Source organism: Euleptes europaea, chromosome 5, assembly GCF_029931775.1.
Source record: "Euleptes europaea isolate rEulEur1 chromosome 5, rEulEur1.hap1, whole genome shotgun sequence".
In the NCBI taxonomy this organism is placed as follows: domain Eukaryota; kingdom Metazoa; phylum Chordata; class Lepidosauria; order Squamata; family Sphaerodactylidae; genus Euleptes; species Euleptes europaea.
The window spans coordinates 79,559,537-79,578,237 of record NC_079316.1 but is presented as its reverse complement, the minus strand read 5'-3'; the positions used below and the strand labels follow the sequence as shown (position 1 = coordinate 79,578,237).

The window sequence follows — 18,701 nt, the reverse complement described above, 5'->3', positions numbered from 1 at the left end:
TAACTTTGAGAGTTTACACATTACTGGAAAATGTGTTTGGAGAACCCCAGTCCAATGTGTCCAAGCCATGCATTGTAGTATAGCCCTAGATATGCAGCCATATTTTCAAAAGGACCCTGACAGGGAAAAGTGATGAGAACAAAACAAACAGCTGTTGCATCTGGGGAACTGTTTCAATGTTACACTGTGAAAATGTTTCATATCCTTGTTTTTCTACCATGATTATGCATATACTTGCAACAGGGATCACTTTCAAAAGACATGCCTCTACTGTGAAATCATGTGCAATTATAAAATGAATATGATTTTTTCTTCCAGTGAGGCACTCTGATTTTGGAGGGTGGAGTGGAGTGGGGGGAAGTCTTAGATCTCTTCTTGGTGTTAAAATATATTAAACGGGATTTTTCAAGTATATTACATAATTATATGGTTGAAAGGGAATTGAATTTTCTGGTCCAGTTCTCTGAACTGATGATAGATCCTTCTTTTCTAAGTAATATTAAAAGTATATCCACGTCATCCATATCAGAGCAAAGAAAGACCCAATGGGCTATGTCTGTGGGGTAGGGTTGCCAACCTCCAGGTGGTTGCTGGAGATCTCCCACTATTACAATTGATTTCCCGGTGACAAAGATCAGTTCCCGTGGAGAAAATGGCCACTTTGGAAGGTGGACTCTATGGCACCGAAGTCCCTCCCCTCTCCAAAAGCCATCCTCCTCAGGCTCCACCCCCCAAATCTCCAGGTATTTCCCAGCTGAGAGCTGGCAACCCTACTGTGGGGGTAAGGAAGATGTTTAATAAAACCCACAGGGGTTCTGGATGCAAGTTGTGCTGCACAATATGGCAGCAATTAGAATCCACATTAGATGCAGAGATTTGGATTTCTTCCCAGTTCCTCTGAACATAAACCAGGTTTTAAGGACTGCTTCACACATGACATCTTTTTCTGCATGCCTGATGGGGAAAAAAGAAACATGAAGGGTCTTTCCCACTGCATATTTATGTATTTGGAAGCCATAGCTGTCCTAAAATGTAGGAGAGGCTTGACTGAGCTGAGGTTTACTTAATGTTGAGATCATCACTTCTGGGGTTTAGACAGCCACAATTCTTTCAGGGCTGAATTGTGCACTTATGATGACCTTAAAAGCCAGTGTTGTATGATGATGGAAAAACATCACAATTATATTAATTCAACGACTGTGTATTCCTTCCTGGAATACAGCTGGAGTACAAAGGCAGGGCCAGTATTGATGCCCTAGCTGTGGTCAGGTGGCTAAGGAGAAGGGGACAGCTGATCCTGAGATCTTCTCTCTGCTTAGCCGCTTTTGAAGCAGTATTAGTCCCACACCCGAAGCCAGGAAGTGATGCCAAAGCAGACCTCCCTAGCTTAAGGAAATGTATCAATTGTTAGACAAAGTCCCACACAATGAAACCTGAGCAGATGGGTGTGACCTCTGCCATTTTTACAGCTGAAGGGAATGTTCTCACTAGGGTTGCCAGGTCCCACCTGGCCACCGGTGGGGGATGGGGGCAGGGTTGCCAGATCCAGGTTGGGAAACTCCTTGAAATGTAGGGATGGAGCCTGGGGAGGACAGCGACCTCAGTGGGGTACAATGCCACCCTCCAAAGCATCCATTTTCTCCAGGGAAACTGATCTCTGTAGTATGGAGTTGAGGTGTAATTCTGGGGGACCTCTAGGCCCCACAGAATCTGGCTTCCCTAGTTCTCACACATTTTTATAATATAATAAGTATAATAGGTAAATGAGTTGGCCCAGTGCTTACAGGGGTCAGAATACCCCTTTGCACAAGGTATCTCTGGTCATTTATCCATGGTTGCAGTAACCTCCTTTATTCCCTGCTTCAGCCAGGATCTAACTTTTCAGTATGCACAATATCCCATTCCTTGGTAGCTCGACGCTGTTCCGACGCAAAACCAATCCAGGTCCTCCCATTCCTCTGTTAATCCGACTTTTCCCTCTCCCCTGAGCTCAGCCCGGCTCAAATTTCCATGCAGATGGCAAGCAGGGGAAACACAGAAGATTGGCTTCTCTCACAGCCAATCACAAAGCAGTGTGTAAAGAGGCAGGGATTCAAGTGCTTCCTGCTACCTCAGAACTCTTTCTGAGCAAAAGAAAGGCCTTTTTAAAACAAGGCTTAGATTTTCTCCCCTCTTCTTTCAGATTGCTCAGTTTTTTGTTTTTGTTCTTAAAATGCTTTTTTATGCTGCGGTTGGGTTGGGTTGGGTTGGGTTGGGGGAGGAAATCTCTCATGGTGAGCATTGCAAAGTAAGCCAATTACAGAGCAGCATTTAAAGAGGCGGGACTTGATTTGAGCTTGGGAGACGGCCGGTGCAGAGATTCCCAACAGAAAAGTGTGAGTCCAGCCAGCAACGAACCTCAGGTAAAACTCCCATGCATAAATGACCTCTGACAACCTATGGATCACCTCAATGTACTCCTCAGGTACACAGAAAAGAAGGAATTGATGCGAATGGTTAATATAGCAGTAGGTTCCTTATGTATAACATAAATGGATTAAATTATTATTATTCTAGTAGTGTTCCTGCAGCAAATATTATAAAAGTGAGTCTTAAAAAAAAACTAGCTCGGTGTTATTTTAAACAAACTAAAACAAAAAATCTTTTATATAGCTTAACAGTTTCATGTGGCTTCATTTTACCTCTTTTTTCTTTAGTTTTGAAATAGCTGGAGCACAGTTTTGTACATTCTTTTGTACAAAGCACATTCTTTTGTAGTGCTTTTTGTGCCATAAGTGCCTACTCTTGCTTTGCTTAACTTCCTTGTAAGGCACTAGTGATTTTGTTTGATTTCCAACAACCTCCAGGTACTAGCTGGCGATCTCCTGCTATTGCAACTGATCGCCAGCCGATAGAGATCAGTTCACCTGGAGAAAATGGCCGCTTTGGCAATTGGACTCTATGGCATTGAAGTCCCTCCCCTCGCCAAACCCCGCCCTCCTCAGGCTCCGCCCCCAAAATCTCCAGGTATTAACCAACCCGGAGCTGGCAACCCTATCTAAGACCTAGACTGAGCCTGTTGCCCTCCAGAAGGCATGCATTTGCAGGGGCTTCGTGGCCCACTTTTAGATCCTGAACAGAAGGTTGGGAAACAGTGTTTGAGGCAATCAACTTACTCCCATCTGCAAAGTTTGAGATTAGAGGCTGCTTCTTCTTTTCTCTGCCAAACGTAGCCTTTGTGGTGGCTGAAGAAAAATGTTAGTATCTGGAGAAGAATAACACAATACAACAGGAACTGATGATTCACTTTCCACCACAGTCCCCATCTTACAATCGGAAAACAGATATTCACCAGCAAGTTCCGTAACTGACATTCTCATCAGTGGACTCACACAATCCAAGTAATCCACATACATAAACCATGGTGGGCAACATAAAGGGAATCAGGGCTGCATTCCCATATCTCTGGATAATGTGCTTCCTGCTGTGCTCTGACAATAGGGTTGCCAACCTCCAGGTACTGTGGAAAAATCCTTGCGGAAAATATATCTCAACACGCAGCCACTGCAAACAATTTCTTATTGTATTTCAATGCTTCTAATTTTACAGAGTTACAATTTATACCGCCAGTAAAATGAAACACACAACATTTTCTTACAACTTAAACTTCTGTTGTACATACAGAATATAACCACTAAGTGTGTTTACAATTATTATTACTGCAAAACTACTAAACACCACGGAAATGGAACAATATTGATTTTCTTGTCGGCTGCCGCAGTCTGCCGCGTCAAGGATGCGCTCGCTGCGCCGGTCAGCTGACCGTAACAATCCAATCACGCAGCATCCTCTGGAGCTTCTGTGTTGCTATTAACTCTTGCTTGTACGGCAATTGTTGATAAGATGTATGTTGCTCACAGAGGATTATTTGTTCCTTCAGACATAATTCACCAGGCGCAGTTGCGCCGCAATGTAGGCGCAATGCGTCGCAATGTGACAAGATCCCGGGTTAATAAATCTTGTTTCGCGGGTATAAATTTTTTCTGCTTCTTCAGACTTATATATCTTGCATCTGACCGCAATTTCGCAGTTCTTAGCAAAAGACCTCCAGGTACTAGCTGGAGATTTCCTGCTAGTACAACTGATCTCCAGGCGATAAAGATCAGTTCACCTGGAGAAAATGGCTGCTTTGCCAATTTGACTCTATGGCATTGAAGTCCCTTCCCTCCCCAAACCCCACCCTCCTCAGGCTCCACCCCAAAAACCTCCCGCCAGTGGCGAGGAGGGACCTGGCAACCCTATCTGACAATCACATCACATAGGGTGGGGACGCCCAGCCCAAAGCGTGTATTCTATGATGTATTTATTCTCTCCAGTATCAGAGGAGCATGCCTATTATATTAGGTCCTGTGGAACACAGGCAGGATGCTGCTGCAGTTGTCTTGCTTGTGGTCTTCGTAGAGGCACTTGGTTGGCCACTGTGTGAACAGACTGCTGGACTTGATGGGCCTTGGTCTGATCCAGCAGGGCTTTTCTTATGTTCTTATGATGTGCAAATTGGCCCAGAGCTTGCTGACTTTTAGGTGGTGACCCGAAAGATGTCAAACCAGGAGCAGACTGGGAAGTGAATATGGCCCTGGAGTAGGGTTGCCAGTTCCCTCTTTGCCACTGGCAGGGCGTTTTTTGGACAGAGCCTGAGGAAGGGGGGGGGGTTGAGGAGTGAGGCCACAGAGTCCAATTGCCAAAGTGGCCATTTTCTCCAGGCGAACTGATCTATATTGGCTGCAGATCACTTGTAATAGCATGAGGTCTCCAACTACTACCTGGAGGTTGGCAACCCTACCCTAGAGCAAGCAGGCTGAGTAGCCCTTGTGGTGCTACAAACCAACGCTGCAGGGTCACTCGGCTAAGCATGTAGTGGAAATTAGCTCCCCCGTTGCATCCTCCTTCAAACTGGCAGCAGTGCAGGTAGGGTTGCCAGGGTCCCCCTCTCGTCCGGCAGGAGGCTTTTTGGGCAGAGGTGAGGGGATCGCGCGAGTGTGCGTGGCTGCACACATCACTTCTGGTTTACACCCGGAAGTGATGCATCGCGAGGGGCATTTTACCACTCAAGGTAAAGGGCCCTTTGCGATGCAGCATTTCCTGGTGTAAACGCATCGCAAGGGACCTTTTACCACTGGTATAAGGCCCCTTGCAATGCTGCGCTTCCAGGTGTAAACCGGAAGTGACATGCCGTGGTGTGTAGGCGTGTGCACTTTGCCCACCAACCCTCAGCTGATCAGTGGGCAGGGGAGTGCCCACCACCACTGGGCACCTGGCAACCCTAAGTGCAGGAGAAGACAACTGTTGAGCTGTTTCCAATTGCTGTTGCTGATGAAGGGTCTGAACACAGTGACTTGGCAGAATTTCTGGGGCTGTACTCTGCCTTCTCCTGGCCACCAGCATCCCTCGATGGTCATGGCCTATTGTGAAATTTCCCTGTAAATTAAATAGCCAATCTCCCCCTGAGATCTATTTTCCCAGGCCTTTTGTTGTCAGCGTTCCCTTTTCTGCTTTTATTGAAGCTGGTCTTCCTGTCCCTCTGTGCTGGTTTTATTGCTCCTCACATTGGCACTGACTGCTGGACGGCTTTTTAGTCTGCTTGCTTTTAATGGGGGTTTGTGAATCTTTATTTTACCATGGGCCTGCTGATACAAGGCTCTAAATATTGAATTGTTTTGCATGAGAACCCTTTGTATGCAAGCTGCTTCAAGAGCTTATCCCTATGAGGTAGGCTGCAATTTTGCTTGTATTTCAGGCCATCATTCCTAGAACTATAATAAAATTCCTTGTCAGCCTCAGCCGGAAACATGGAATGCTTGTAGACTAGCTCAGGGAAATCTCATTTTGAGTTACGAAAGCAGGGTTGATGATATGGTTGCTATTTATCTACCCTTGGCGATTATATCAAGCTAATGAGAGATTCAACCTCAAAAGAAAATACCACCGCTTCATTTTTCCTGTATTTACCTAAAATATTTATCATTGTCCTTAGAGATGCCTCTTAGGGGCACTGTTAGAATAAGAAGGTGATTTTACTTCTGGCTTCAAGAATTAAATGGAAAGGGCAGGTTGCAGAAGCAGGAAAAGACATCTGGTGACTTGAGGGCTTTTATACCATAACACCTGTGCTACCCGTGCACAGCTGAAGTCTTCTTAACACGGCGCCATAAAAGCCTGTGCAGGAATCCAGACAGCCTTGGGGGAATTGACAGAGCAAAATGAGTACTCTCGAGACTCATAAAAATTGCCTTTAGTCTACTCACACATCACCCTCCTGCTGAACCTTCTGCTTCCAAAAGGAGCTGGGATTATTCTTCCAGAATGTAGGTGAAAGCTCAGTAGAGGAGCAGTCTCCAAAATCAGCTTGTCAAAGGAGGACTGAACACAGCAGGCAGCAAAAACGGGCCATGCCTAGGAAGCAACAAAACAGGGGAGTTAACCATTTGCATTTTTCATGCTTCTGACATAGGCAGTCTATGAGATATCTGGAGTTAGGCTACTGTCTCACAGGCCCATTCGAGCTCTCTTGTGGAACCGTTTTCTCCCTGCTCCACTGTGGCCTGACTTGGACAAGTAGTATCTTGGCATCACTCTTCACACTCACAAATACTGTGAGGCATCCAGCTCTCCCCAGTTTTTCGTACCTCCAGAATCTGGGCAGCAGATAGGGTTGCCAGGTCCCTCTTTGCTACTGGCGGGAGGTTTTGGGGCGGAGCCTGAAGAGGGTGGGGTTTGGGCAGGGGCGGGGCTTCAATGCCATAGAGTCCAATTGCCAAAGCGGCCATTTTCTCCAGGTGAACTGATCTCTATCGGCTGGAGATCAGTTGTAATAGCAGGAAATCTCCAGCTACTACCTGGAGGTTGGCAACACTATAGTATCTGGAGGTTGGTCACCCTAACTCATAGTCTGACACACTAACCATTATACTGCCTGGGCAGTGAATCTAGTGCTACCACACTCCTGAAGCTTGCAAACCATAGGCTCCTCTTGCAGCTGATGTCGCAGGGATCCAGCGGACCCCTCAGATTCCCTTAAGCCCTTATTTTCTGACTGCAGTGCCTCGCATAGCACAAGAGGTTACTCCACCATCTCTCCATATACTCCAGGAATAGGGTTGCCAAGTGCCTGGTTGTGGTGGGTAAAATCCTGTCAATCCACCAGGCTGCCCGCTGTCCACCTGGGTGGCAACTCGTGCACGTGCACCTGCACGACGTCGACGCTCTAGCAACCTCCGCGGAAACTCTATGGAAACCATAGAGTTTCGGCAGAGATTGATAGAGCGTCCGCGTTGCTCGACGCACCACGCAATGCAGAAAGGCTCCTGCCGATGGAGCCACGCCACCTGGTAAGCCTATCTAGGAATTATTTTTCAGGCTATTTATGGAGCTGTGTTTGGAGGAGAGAGTCTAAGAAGGCCCACCATATGTAGTAGCTCTCTGGATGGCTGACCTACATGTTTGCTACACATCTAGCATGTTAATAAACCAGGGAGGTTTTTGTTTTTTCTAAAGGCTGTTATCTTTCAGTAGCAACAGAGAATGTTTGTTTTATGTTTGCTTTTATTACAAAGAGATTCTAGCAGTGGCTTTACTTGCCAAGTTAGAGGGGGGGCTTTTAATGGGTCTTTGCAAAACTGGAAGCAATAGCCTAAGTTTGGCAGATGCTGTGCTAAAATTATGTGGTGATAACAGAGAGGCAGTCAGTCTTGAGAGAACATCTTGATGAATTAAACATGGTCCAGCTGCAGTGTTTGCTTTAGATGTCTGCAGTAATGACTGGATTAGCCATAAAGTAAACATAAAGATTCTGAGCTTATAATATTGATTTCCAATGTGATCGACGTTGTTCACATAGTCATTACTACAATTAAACACGGAGTCATTGTAAACAGATGCACAGTCTTTCACTTACTAAGTGCTTCCTCTGCTTTTATCTCTTTGGGCAGAAGAGCAATTATGCATTCCACTCTGGGACTGAGTTCTCCTCTGCACCTGGCCTTCTTTAGAAAGCAAGGATTGAAAGAATCTCAGCTCCTCCGCCATGATACATATATAAAACAGAATGGCCATGTATTTTGTACCCATTAAAGCCAACCCCATGGACAACTTCAATGACTGTTGGAATCTCATGATCCTGAGATTACTGTTACATATTGAAAATCCATTTAATCCTGAAACCAATTATTGTGTGAAGAGTTTGCGTAGATGTTCTGACTCTGGTTTAAAAAGAGGCCTGGTTCCTTCAAAGTAGGGTTGCCAGCCTCCAGGTGGTAGCTGTAGATCTCCCGCACTTATAATAGCAGGAGATCTCCAGCCACTACCTGGAGGTTGGCAACCCTAACATGCACTCAGTATGAGAATGTGGCTGCCATCACAGATGTGTGAGTTACAATTTGTATCAAAAGTTCTGCATTTTAAAAATGTAATACATGAACAAAAGGAAGGCCTGTTGGATTAGACCAGTGATCTAATCCAATATCCTGTTTCCCATGGGAAGCTAGATATGTTCCAAAAGCTCACAAGCACAGCATAAAAGCAATAGCCCTCTGTAGCTGTGCCCCCACCCCAACAGCTGGTATTAGGAGCAATTGATTTGCTGGTTTTTGAAAATTCTTTTTCATGGAGACTGAACCCATATGTATACAGCTTGTATGCATGTAGGGGCTGTGCCACATGCAATGATCTGGGCAGGAACTGCATTAGATACTGCCCCCCCCCCCCAGATACACTGGTGCCAAACACAGAAATGTGTGTTCAGGGCTACTGTGTCTGAACACTGCATTTAGCTATCATGGCTAATAGGCACACATTAGTCAAATCCTCTTATAGCCCAGTCCTAAGGGGGGGGGTAGTTGTTCAGCGTAGTTGAAGTCCCTCCCCTCCCTAAACCTTATGGTTGCCGACCTCCAGGTACTAGCTGGAGATCTCCTGCTATTACAACCGATCTCCAGCCGATAGAGATCAGTTCACCTGGAGAAAATGACCGCTTTGGCAATTGGACTCTGGCATTAAAGTCCCTCCCCTCCCCAAACCCCGCCCTCCTCAGGCTCCACCCCAAAAACCTCCCGCCAGTGGTGAAGAGGAACCTGGCAACCCTACTAAACCCTGTCCTCTTCAGGCTTCACCTCCCTATCCACCCTAACAGAGATGCACAGAAACGGTTGTCAAAGATGAGAAAACTTTATTGGGAGGGGGAATGGGCATGGGAACATCGAGCCTCTGTACCTACCTCTGGGTCTTCTGGGAACTGCCATTCCACTCACTCCTGCTGCAGGTTTCCACCTAGGCTGGTCTCCAACATGTCAAGCTGTAGGACAGGGCCAGATCCATTAGGCACAGAGGCTGGTTTAGCTGGTGAGCCAGTGGGTGGAACGAAAGGTTGCCAGCCGTACGCAAAGCTTCACCTGCTGGATGGCTTCCCACAGCAGTCTGATGAGAAAAAACAGCATGCGTGGCCACAGAAGGATGGCAAAGGCGTCCTGGTGGGTACCTGAGGGATCCTCTGGGTTGTTCAATTGGTCCAGTCTGGAGCTTTTGGGGGCGGGGTCTGTGGCACTACTGTGGTTGTCCGTTCTTGTGTGTTCATCTTAGTAATGAATGTTCCTATTTGGGTTCTGCATCTATCCAAGGACTGTGCCCCCTTCTTACATTTAGGAGAATGAGCCCAATAGGCTTGTGGAATTATTTTTCTTTTAATTAACGTGGTTCTCAGGTTCCCCAGCTTTTTGTAAATGCTTGTTGGTTTTCGAAGGTAAGCATCCTAAATCTCTTTTATCTAATCAGCTCACATGTTATTTCTGATTCTGGATTCAAGAAATGTGTCCAGTGGTAAAATGAAACCTGGGTGTATCATTACTGGTTCCTATTAGCTTCAAAATGTATTCATGCTTAGAATGATTAGAATGAATCCTATTGCATATTTTAATCCCATTTTTGTGATTTTTCTCAAGGGCTCAGAATCTCCTTGCTCAATCAGATTTTGTTGTAATGTCATTTCAGAGTGATGCTTTTCCATCTACCTTATTTGTCATTATATTTGTAGCTAGATTAGGGAAAGATGAGATCTTTAATGTGGGTGCTGTAATATAAATATTTCTACAACAAAATACCAGTTAAATGTGAAATTTGCATTCTTTGTATACCGTAATGCCTTAGGCATATCAAATTGTTTACTCTCTGGAGACCGTAGTTTTGTCAAGGAGAATGTACATAAATATATCATGTACAAAACTGCCTTCTCCCTGCACAAATTTCATGTCATTATCTTTTCCCTGACCTTATCCTACATGTCCTTCCAAACTTTTCAGGGTGGATTCTAACCCTTCTGTTGCCCTTGAGTCTTAGACTTCCTCAGTCATGCTTATTTCAGCTGTTCTTTAACTGTGGAAGTCATCTCTAAGCCTGTATACAATTCGAACATATAAGGCTTTGTTTACAAGGAAAAGCTCCCTATGTAAAAATGGAGAGTGGGCCAGAGGCCACAAGCCCAATCCCACCATTAATTCATGGAGGAGGAGGAGAGGGAGAAGGACAAGAAGAAGGACAAGAAGAAGAGTTGGTTTTTATATGCCGACGTTCTCTACCTTTCAAGGAGAATCACAACAGCTTACAATCTCCTTCCCTTCCTCTCCCCACAACAGACACCTTGTGAGGTAGGTGGGGCTGAGAGAGTTCTGAGAGAACTGTGATTGGCCCAAGGTCACCCAGCTGGCTTCGTGTGGAGGAATGGGGAAAACCAACCCTGTTCTCCAGATTAGAACCCGCTGCTCCTAACTGCTACACCACGCTTAGTCAGGAAGTCTGAATTGGGCTAAAGGTGAAGTGACGCATCATTACGCTCAATTTTTGCAAGACACATACGTTCAGTAGTGTTATGGGCGCGAGGCCGGCAAAGCCACTCAGCTACAGTACTCATCTCAGTCCCAGCATATACCACCCTTCATGGTTGGGTAGGGGCATCTGGCATATTCCAGAAGTGCCACTAGGTGCACTGTATTGGGGCTACCATCTACAGCATGGATTCCACCCCTGAATCCTTTGAGTTCACTTACAAAAAGAAAGGGTGAGGGATCCTTCAACCAACCCCAAATGGCAAACCAAATGAGCCTTTAGTCTCTGCTATTTCTGGTTTTCCTACCCAGTTTTGATTGTGGAGTGGTCTTGTGGCTCTCAAGCTGTGACGGATTGGTAACCATCTCAATTTGATTCTTGAAATTGTTTGCTAATATAAAAGACAGAAAACAAATAATACAAGGAAACAAAAGGCCTTTCGTCCAAGAGTGGTGCTGGTGAAGGAAAGCAAGGTGGGTGGAAAAGACGGAGCAAGGAAAGAGACCAGTGCTGTAACCATTAACTGAAAATCAGTTGGTGGATCGAAACAGCAACTCTGACAATTGACTGGACTCAGTCAATGATATCACCATTCAGCTTTATGGACAAAGAAGAAGAATTGGAGGAGGAGGAGTTGGTTTTTATATGCTGACTTTCTCTGCCTTTTAAGAAGAATCAAACAGGCTTACAGTCTCCTTTTCTTCCTCTCCCCATAACAGACGCCTTGTGAGGTAGGTGAGGCTGAGAGAGTTTTGAGAGAACTGTGACTCAGCCAAGGTCACCCAGCAGGCTTCATGTGGAGGAGTGGGGAAACCAACTCAGTTCACCAGATTAGAGTCTTCCGCTCATGTGGAGGAGTGGGGAATCAAACCCGGTTCTCCAGATTAGAGTCCACTGTTCCGAACTACTACACCACACTGGCTCTCTTGGCCTTACCATGGACAGACAGACAGAGCTTAACCAGTGAGCTTGCTGTCGATCAGTATGCATCCCTTTTTGGACAGACGTGCTACTTACTAACAGGAGAACTCAGCTGTGCAGATTGGCTGGTCCTTGTGATAGTCATTAAGTCACTATTTTTTGCACTTCTGAATCTGTTTTTTTCCCCCAGAAAATCATGAAGCCACTCTCCACTACCATCCAGAATAATGCTTCACATTTTTTTTAAATGTGGAATTGTTTTTAAAAGATAATGAATAAACATTTAAATGTACAACCATACCAGGTGCCTATAAAACAAAGGTTTTAATAGGCAAAGTGATTAGCTGTGCCAGTATTTTAATTGAACACAATGGTATTTACAGAGAAGCTTTGTTGACCTTAATATTTTTGTACTGGACTATTTGGGCTGAGCAATTACATCTTTTTTTGCCTTCTTACGTACCTTTGAGTTTATGTCTAATTTATCATTCACCATATTGCCTTGTCTAGTCAAGTTTCCCCCCATGGTTTTCAGTCATCAGAGCTGGATCTTCCATTCTGTGCTTTTCTTTAAGTTTATTCAGTCTTGAATGCTTTAGGATAGATGCTGCCAAGTTTTCAAGACTCCTGGGAATGGGGTAAAAGTAACTGAAACCGATAAACAAGAAAATAATCACACCTGAGTGCTATTTCGAGACATGCAAAAATTTGAATGCCAATAAGAAGACTATCAAGTAATTTGGACTGTGGCATTTGCTTTGTTAACATTTGATCACTCAGTCTTTTCTGATGGACCTAGCTTTTTTTGGAAGGGGGGAGTGAGAGTGAAAGACTGGTTCATATGCAACCGTGCAGTTTCAAAGTCTTAAAAGCACTGCCGCCTTTGGAAGAGGGGACTGTGATTTCTCTTGATCCCCTTTCTCACAGCATACCCCCCCCACTTTGCCCCTTATGCTGCTCTGTGGGTCCATCAAAGTCAAAGGGTTTAGAAGGGTGTAGCTCTGGCACTGATAACCTGCATGAGAGAGTAACTGGCCCAAAAGTCATTTGGTTACTTTGAACCCAAGTTTCCCAGACCTAATCTGACACTTAATCCCACTACACCATAGTCTATGCAAAAGCATGAATCAGACATATCTTTCATTACCTTGAGGTTCTCTGTGCAGTCCAATGTCTAGTAGCAAATGCATGCTCCTTCCAACAATCTCGACAGCCTTAAGGTTGATAGGTGACCTTAAGTGTCTGGAGATGCTGTAATCTGTTCTCTCCCTTTCTGTCTTGTTTGCTATGATGTGGAGCTGAATCCTCCTGCAGCTGGACACTGAAGATGGATTATCGAAACTTTGTGGTAGGCAGATGGGTTTGACTGACCCTGAGGGGATGAGCCCTGTCCTATTACGGTCCTTAATAGGACAAGAAACTTACTTCAAGGCGAGATCTAATATTCTCATCTAGTTGCTTGGATGCAACAGCCTTACATTGGAGATTGCTCATTTTTATTTGAAGGAAGACTGTATATCCCAGAGGTTGTCATTACTGTCACCTAAATTTTCAGTGATGTTCTGGCGAGCTCTCTTGCTTGCAAGCCTAATGGACACATTCCAGTCTGTGATGCAGAGCAGACCCCCGCCCAGAGCAGCAATAGTCAGGTTGCTTATCGTTCAGAAGGCTTGTTTTCCAAGGTTCATGAGAAGGCTACAAAGTTCATGGGAGCCGGTGGAAAACTGCTGTAGCGTTTATTTTTCACACTGAATTGGCTTTTAATTCACTGAGGATGGTAAAATGTGATGGTAAAATATTTGGACTTTTCTCTTTGCTAAATGATCACAACGTGGCAAGTTCATGAACCCAGCACTATTGGACTATAAATGTTGTGCATTTTTCATCAGTTTACTTCTGAGAAAACGTTTCTACGGCTAGGCAAAGTGATGGACTTTCCTACCTGATCTCTCCAATAATGTTCTGTCGTTTCATAGGGTATGAAATGTCTAGTAGTGTAAGGTTAGATGTGTGAACTGATTGTCATCCATTTTTCTACCATACATTCCTCACACCTTTCCTTGGTCTTATTGTTGAGGTAACATAGTTATAGCATTGGATAACAGATGCAGACTCAGCATACAGTTTGTCCTGAACATCATTAAGCTAAATATACACAAATCACAAAAAATAATAGTGAACAAGGAAGAGGATCCTTTTCTGAGTGTAAAAGGGAAATAATCTTATCATTTTACATTCTTTTTGAAAAAGGACCCCACAGTGTGATCCAGCCAATGTTTATAATGTTAAATTGATTCCAGTGCTTGACTTTTGCCTCCTGACAACTGTCAAAATTAAACATGCTTAATATTAGTTGGATTACACTCCTACGTTATTTACTTAAAATACTTCTACATTGTCTCCCCATAGAAGTATCCACGAGACAACTTACAAAAATATGAACAGAATAAAAATAACATAGAACCAACAAAACATTACAACACTACCATAAAAATGTCTAAACAACAGCATATCAAAACTAAAGATAAAGTATCTTAAAATGTAGTGATCTTAAAGAACAGTAATAAAATTTTATATAAAGACACAAGAAGATGAAAGTGCTCAAACCTCATAAAATGTACCATCTTTTAGGTACCAGGCAAAGATGATATTATTTTCCCTGGCTTTAGATGACGATATTTCCTCCCCTGTAGAGTTGTTATTGGCTGTCCTGTTTTTATACCTCAATGATACAGAAGACGTATAAAAGCAGGGCAGCCTATAAACACTCCATAGAGGAAATATCCTTATCTACTAGATATGGAAATTATTATTATTATTGTTATTATCCTTATCTACTAGATATGGAAATTATTATTATTATTGTTATTATTATTATGCAGGTTCGTAAAAGATTATAAATTTTGATGGCAAACCCATGTTCCTCAAATTTGGTGCCACTACTGAAAAGGTGTTTCATACTGCAAAACTTCTAAAGATAAACGCAACTGGTGGGCATGCTTATGTAGGAGACAGTGCTGCTTCAGGGATTCTGGTACCAGACTATTTTGGATTTCATAGGTGATAGTCAGCACTTTGGATTGAGTCCAAATGTAAACTGGCAACAGTTCAGTTCTTTTCAGACTGGCAAGATGTGTTCTGTATTATTTCTACCTACTCATAGCCTACCCACTTCATTATGAGGCATATGAAACTTCCAAACAGTTGTCAGGGGTAGCCCCACCTACAGGGCATTGCAGCAGTCTGACCTGAATATAATCAGAGCATGGATAGTTCTGGCCAAATGCTTTTCGAGGAAGGGCAGCAGTTAAAGCCAGCTTGGTGTAGTGGTTAAGAGCGGTGGAGAGCCAGCGTGGTGTAGTGGTTAAGAGCGGTAATCTGGAGTGGTGGACTCTGATCTGGAGAACCGGGTTTGATTCCCCACTCCTCCACATGAGCAGCGGAGGCTAACCTGGTGAACTGGAATTGTTTCCCCATTCCTACACATGAAGCCTGCTGAGTGACCTTGGGCTAATCACAGTTCTCTCCAAACTCTCTCAGCCTCACCTACCTCACCAGGTGTCTGATGTGGGGAGAGAAAGAGAAGGCGATTGTAAGCTGGTTTGAGACTCCTTAAAGGTAGAGAAAATCGGGGTAGAGGTCTTTCACATCACCTACTTGCCTAGTCCCTTTAACTGGAGATGCCAGGGATTGAACCTGGGACCTTCTGCATGCCAGGCAGAGGCTCTACCACTGAGCCACGGCCCCTCCCCAAATATGAATAACATAGAAAAAATATCAATGATTTTTCCCCCAACCTGAGAAGCACAATTTTTGCTAAGTTTTTATTCAGGTTTGGTTGGGCTATGGAGAGCCTTATAAATGTTAGTCTTTGAACCCTCACCTTGATGCAACCCTCTGCATTAGTGGAAGTCTAAGGAGGAAAAGTCCAGAGTGATGCTATAAGAACATAGGATGAAACTGGCTGAATCAGATCAAAGGTTCACCTGGGTCTGGTTGGTCACTGTTTGTAATAGTGACCAACCAGGTGCTTCCAGCAATCCCAGAAGCATGGCATGCAGGTGACAGCTTTTCCCTGCTGATTGTTCCCAGTATAGCAATGAACTGATCATGTCTTTGACAGCTGTGTCTTGAAAAATGTGTAGTCTAGATATTCACCATCAGATGAATAAGAGATGGTTTTCTAGTTTGAGAAATATGTGTAACTTTAGATGCTAAAATCGAAGTTACAAAGTGCCCTGACATATTTTTCAATGAATGGGACAAGAGGGCAGGTGTATTACTCCATGTGAATGCTGAACACATGAACACACCTTATACACTGAATCAGACCACTGCTTCATCAATGCTGGTATTGTCTAGTCAGACTGGTGATAACTCTCTAGGGTCTCAGACAGAGGACTTTCATATTACCAACTAACTGCCTGATGCCAGGGATTGAACCTGGGTCCTTCTGCATGCCAAGCAGGTGTTCTATCACTGAGCCATAGCCTCTCCTAAGTCAGTTTTTTATCTGAGAGTTTGAATTAGAGACTTTAAAATTCTCTCTCCCTGTCTCCACTGGTTTTTACTCTTCATCTCAGCTGTGGATTTTAAGAACTGTAAGTTCAGAGCTGGCTCTCTTTGAAATAGTAATAAATGTGAAAAAACCCCAAGTTGGATAAGAAGAAGAGATGTTTTTTATACCCCTATTTTCTCTACATTTAAGGCATCTCAAACCAGCTTACAATCGCCTTCCCTTCCTCTCCCCACATCAGACCTTGTGAGGTAGGTGGGGCTGAGAGAGTTCGGAGAGAACTGTGACTAGCCCAAGGTCACTCAGCAGGCTTCATGTGTAGGAATGGGGAAACAAACCCGGTTCTCCAGATCAGAGTCCACCAGTCTTAACCGGGTTACTTATTCCTAGTTCGTTGAGCTTTTGTGGGTTAGGAAGAAAATTGTTCTCAGTTAATGTCACATATTTCATGTAATGTAATAACTGTACACCTATCAGACAAAAACAGTGTGTACTACAGTTAATAACAGAGCCTGCAGAGTGATAAGCTGTAGCACTGCAGTCCAAGCTCTTCTCACGACCTGAGTTCGATCCCGATGGAAGTTGGTTTCCGGTAGCCGGCTCAAGGTTGACTCAGCCTCCCATCCTTCTGAGGTCGGTAAAATGAGTACCCAGCTTGCAGGGGTAAAGGGAAGATGACTGGGGAAGGCACTGGCAAACCACCCCATAAACAAAGTCTGCCTAGGAAACATTTGGATGTGACGTCACCCCATGGGTCAGGAATGACCCGGTGCTTGCACAGGGGACCTTTACCTTTAACTTTATAGATGAATATAATAAGAAATCATTTCTGGTAAACTATCCCATCAATTTGTATTTAGTGAAGATTTCTCCTTGGGGTTTTAAAGGCCCTATTCAAAGTATACTGGAGTGGCTTCAGCATGGCTTGATTCCATCCTGTTTCAACAACATCTGGAGTTCCATAGGTATGTGTTCTCATGTGTCAGGGGGATATTTTGGCAGAAACTAGAAGGAGGAAGCAAGAAAGTCATACTGTCCACAGAAGAGCTCTGGTAGATCCTGGCTCCTGTATTCCCACCAAATTTTCAGTCAGCAAGACTCCTAATATAGTTGCATAGCGTCTTTGTCACTCCCTTCAAAGAACATTGTTCAAGGAAAATAATTAACAAGTGGATCAGGATTCTCTTTTATATCAACCATTTTGCAAAAGGAACATTCATAATATTAAGAAAATGAGTTAAAAGCAAATTGTGAGTTTAAAATGTTCAGAAATTTGATCTTGGTGCTCTAGCAAAGATTTATTGATGAAAACGTTTAAGACGGTTAACTTCACACTTCGCTTACTTATTGGTCACTGAAGCCAGAATGAGAAATTAAGCATTACAATTTAGGGAAATAAATCATTGGGAAAATAGCTGTTTGGCATCTTGTGTAGTTATGATCATGTTAGCAATCACACGTGCAATGTGTATATGCATTGAAGTAATTTCTCAATAGAGATAAGGTGCAACTCCTGCAGGCATTTTTAAAAAATGATCCTAAAGTATTTGCTTTTCTGCATGTACTGTATGTAGTTATATTATTTCTCTAAGGATGGTTTTTCAATCAAACCATGGTGGTCACTTTTCTGGATTTTCCTAATACAATCAAGATTGTTAGCATCTCTGTAAAGGTTATGAATATTTCTTTTCTTTTTAAATTAAGTTCCTCCTCTGACTTATACTGATCTTTTTTTTCCAATCCTTACAGAGAATATTTCTGAATGCTGTGAATGAGGAAGACATTTTTGCACACCTTGACTTGGATTACATTGAACCATGGGAAAGGAATGCATAAAAAGACTTGCTAAAAGGTTTTATGAACTCCCAGCCTTTTTTAAAAAAAAATCATATAATTAGGCTTTTCAGGCAAATGTGTCTCTATTATTTATGATAGAAATATTAAAGATACATAGACACTCACTGTAGGTGTAGTTTTCTTCTGAATAAATGCACATAATCTTGTATACTATACTTGTGAATTGGGATTTAGGAATTTCTATTACCCTCGTTTTGTGTACTTGGGATAACAGTAAAAATGAATGTTTATGTAAACCTTATTTGGGAGTAACAGTGACATAACTGAATCAAGCTGGTGACATATAGGTGCAGTGATTTGATTTCTACATCAGTTTAGGAACTCTGAACAACTAAAAAAATAATCACAAAATTGATTTGCCATGCAAATATGGAGACATAAACAGACCTGTAAAACTGTGTTGGATCCAGTCACCATTTTACCACAGTTTCACTCACTCATTTTCCCTCAATAATATGGCCCCCATCCCATATGGCTTTTGTATATGCAGGTCCCATGATTCTCAGTCAGGGTTGCCAGGTCCCTCTTCGCCACCAACGGGAGGTTTTTGGGGCAG

General features: G+C 43.5%; 1 protein-coding gene across 1 annotated transcript in view; it reads left to right on the top strand.

Annotated features, from left to right (window-relative positions):
- DNTT (DNA nucleotidylexotransferase) overlaps positions 1-18,124 on the top strand; it is a 135,312-nt gene extending 117,188 nt beyond the window's left edge. The window contains exon 14 of the mRNA XM_056850063.1: positions 18,038-18,124. Coding sequence (XP_056706041.1) covers positions 18,038-18,124 — 87 coding nt within the window. The remainder of the gene's footprint in view (positions 1-18,037) is intronic.
- Positions 18,125-18,701: the final 577 nt, after the last annotated feature.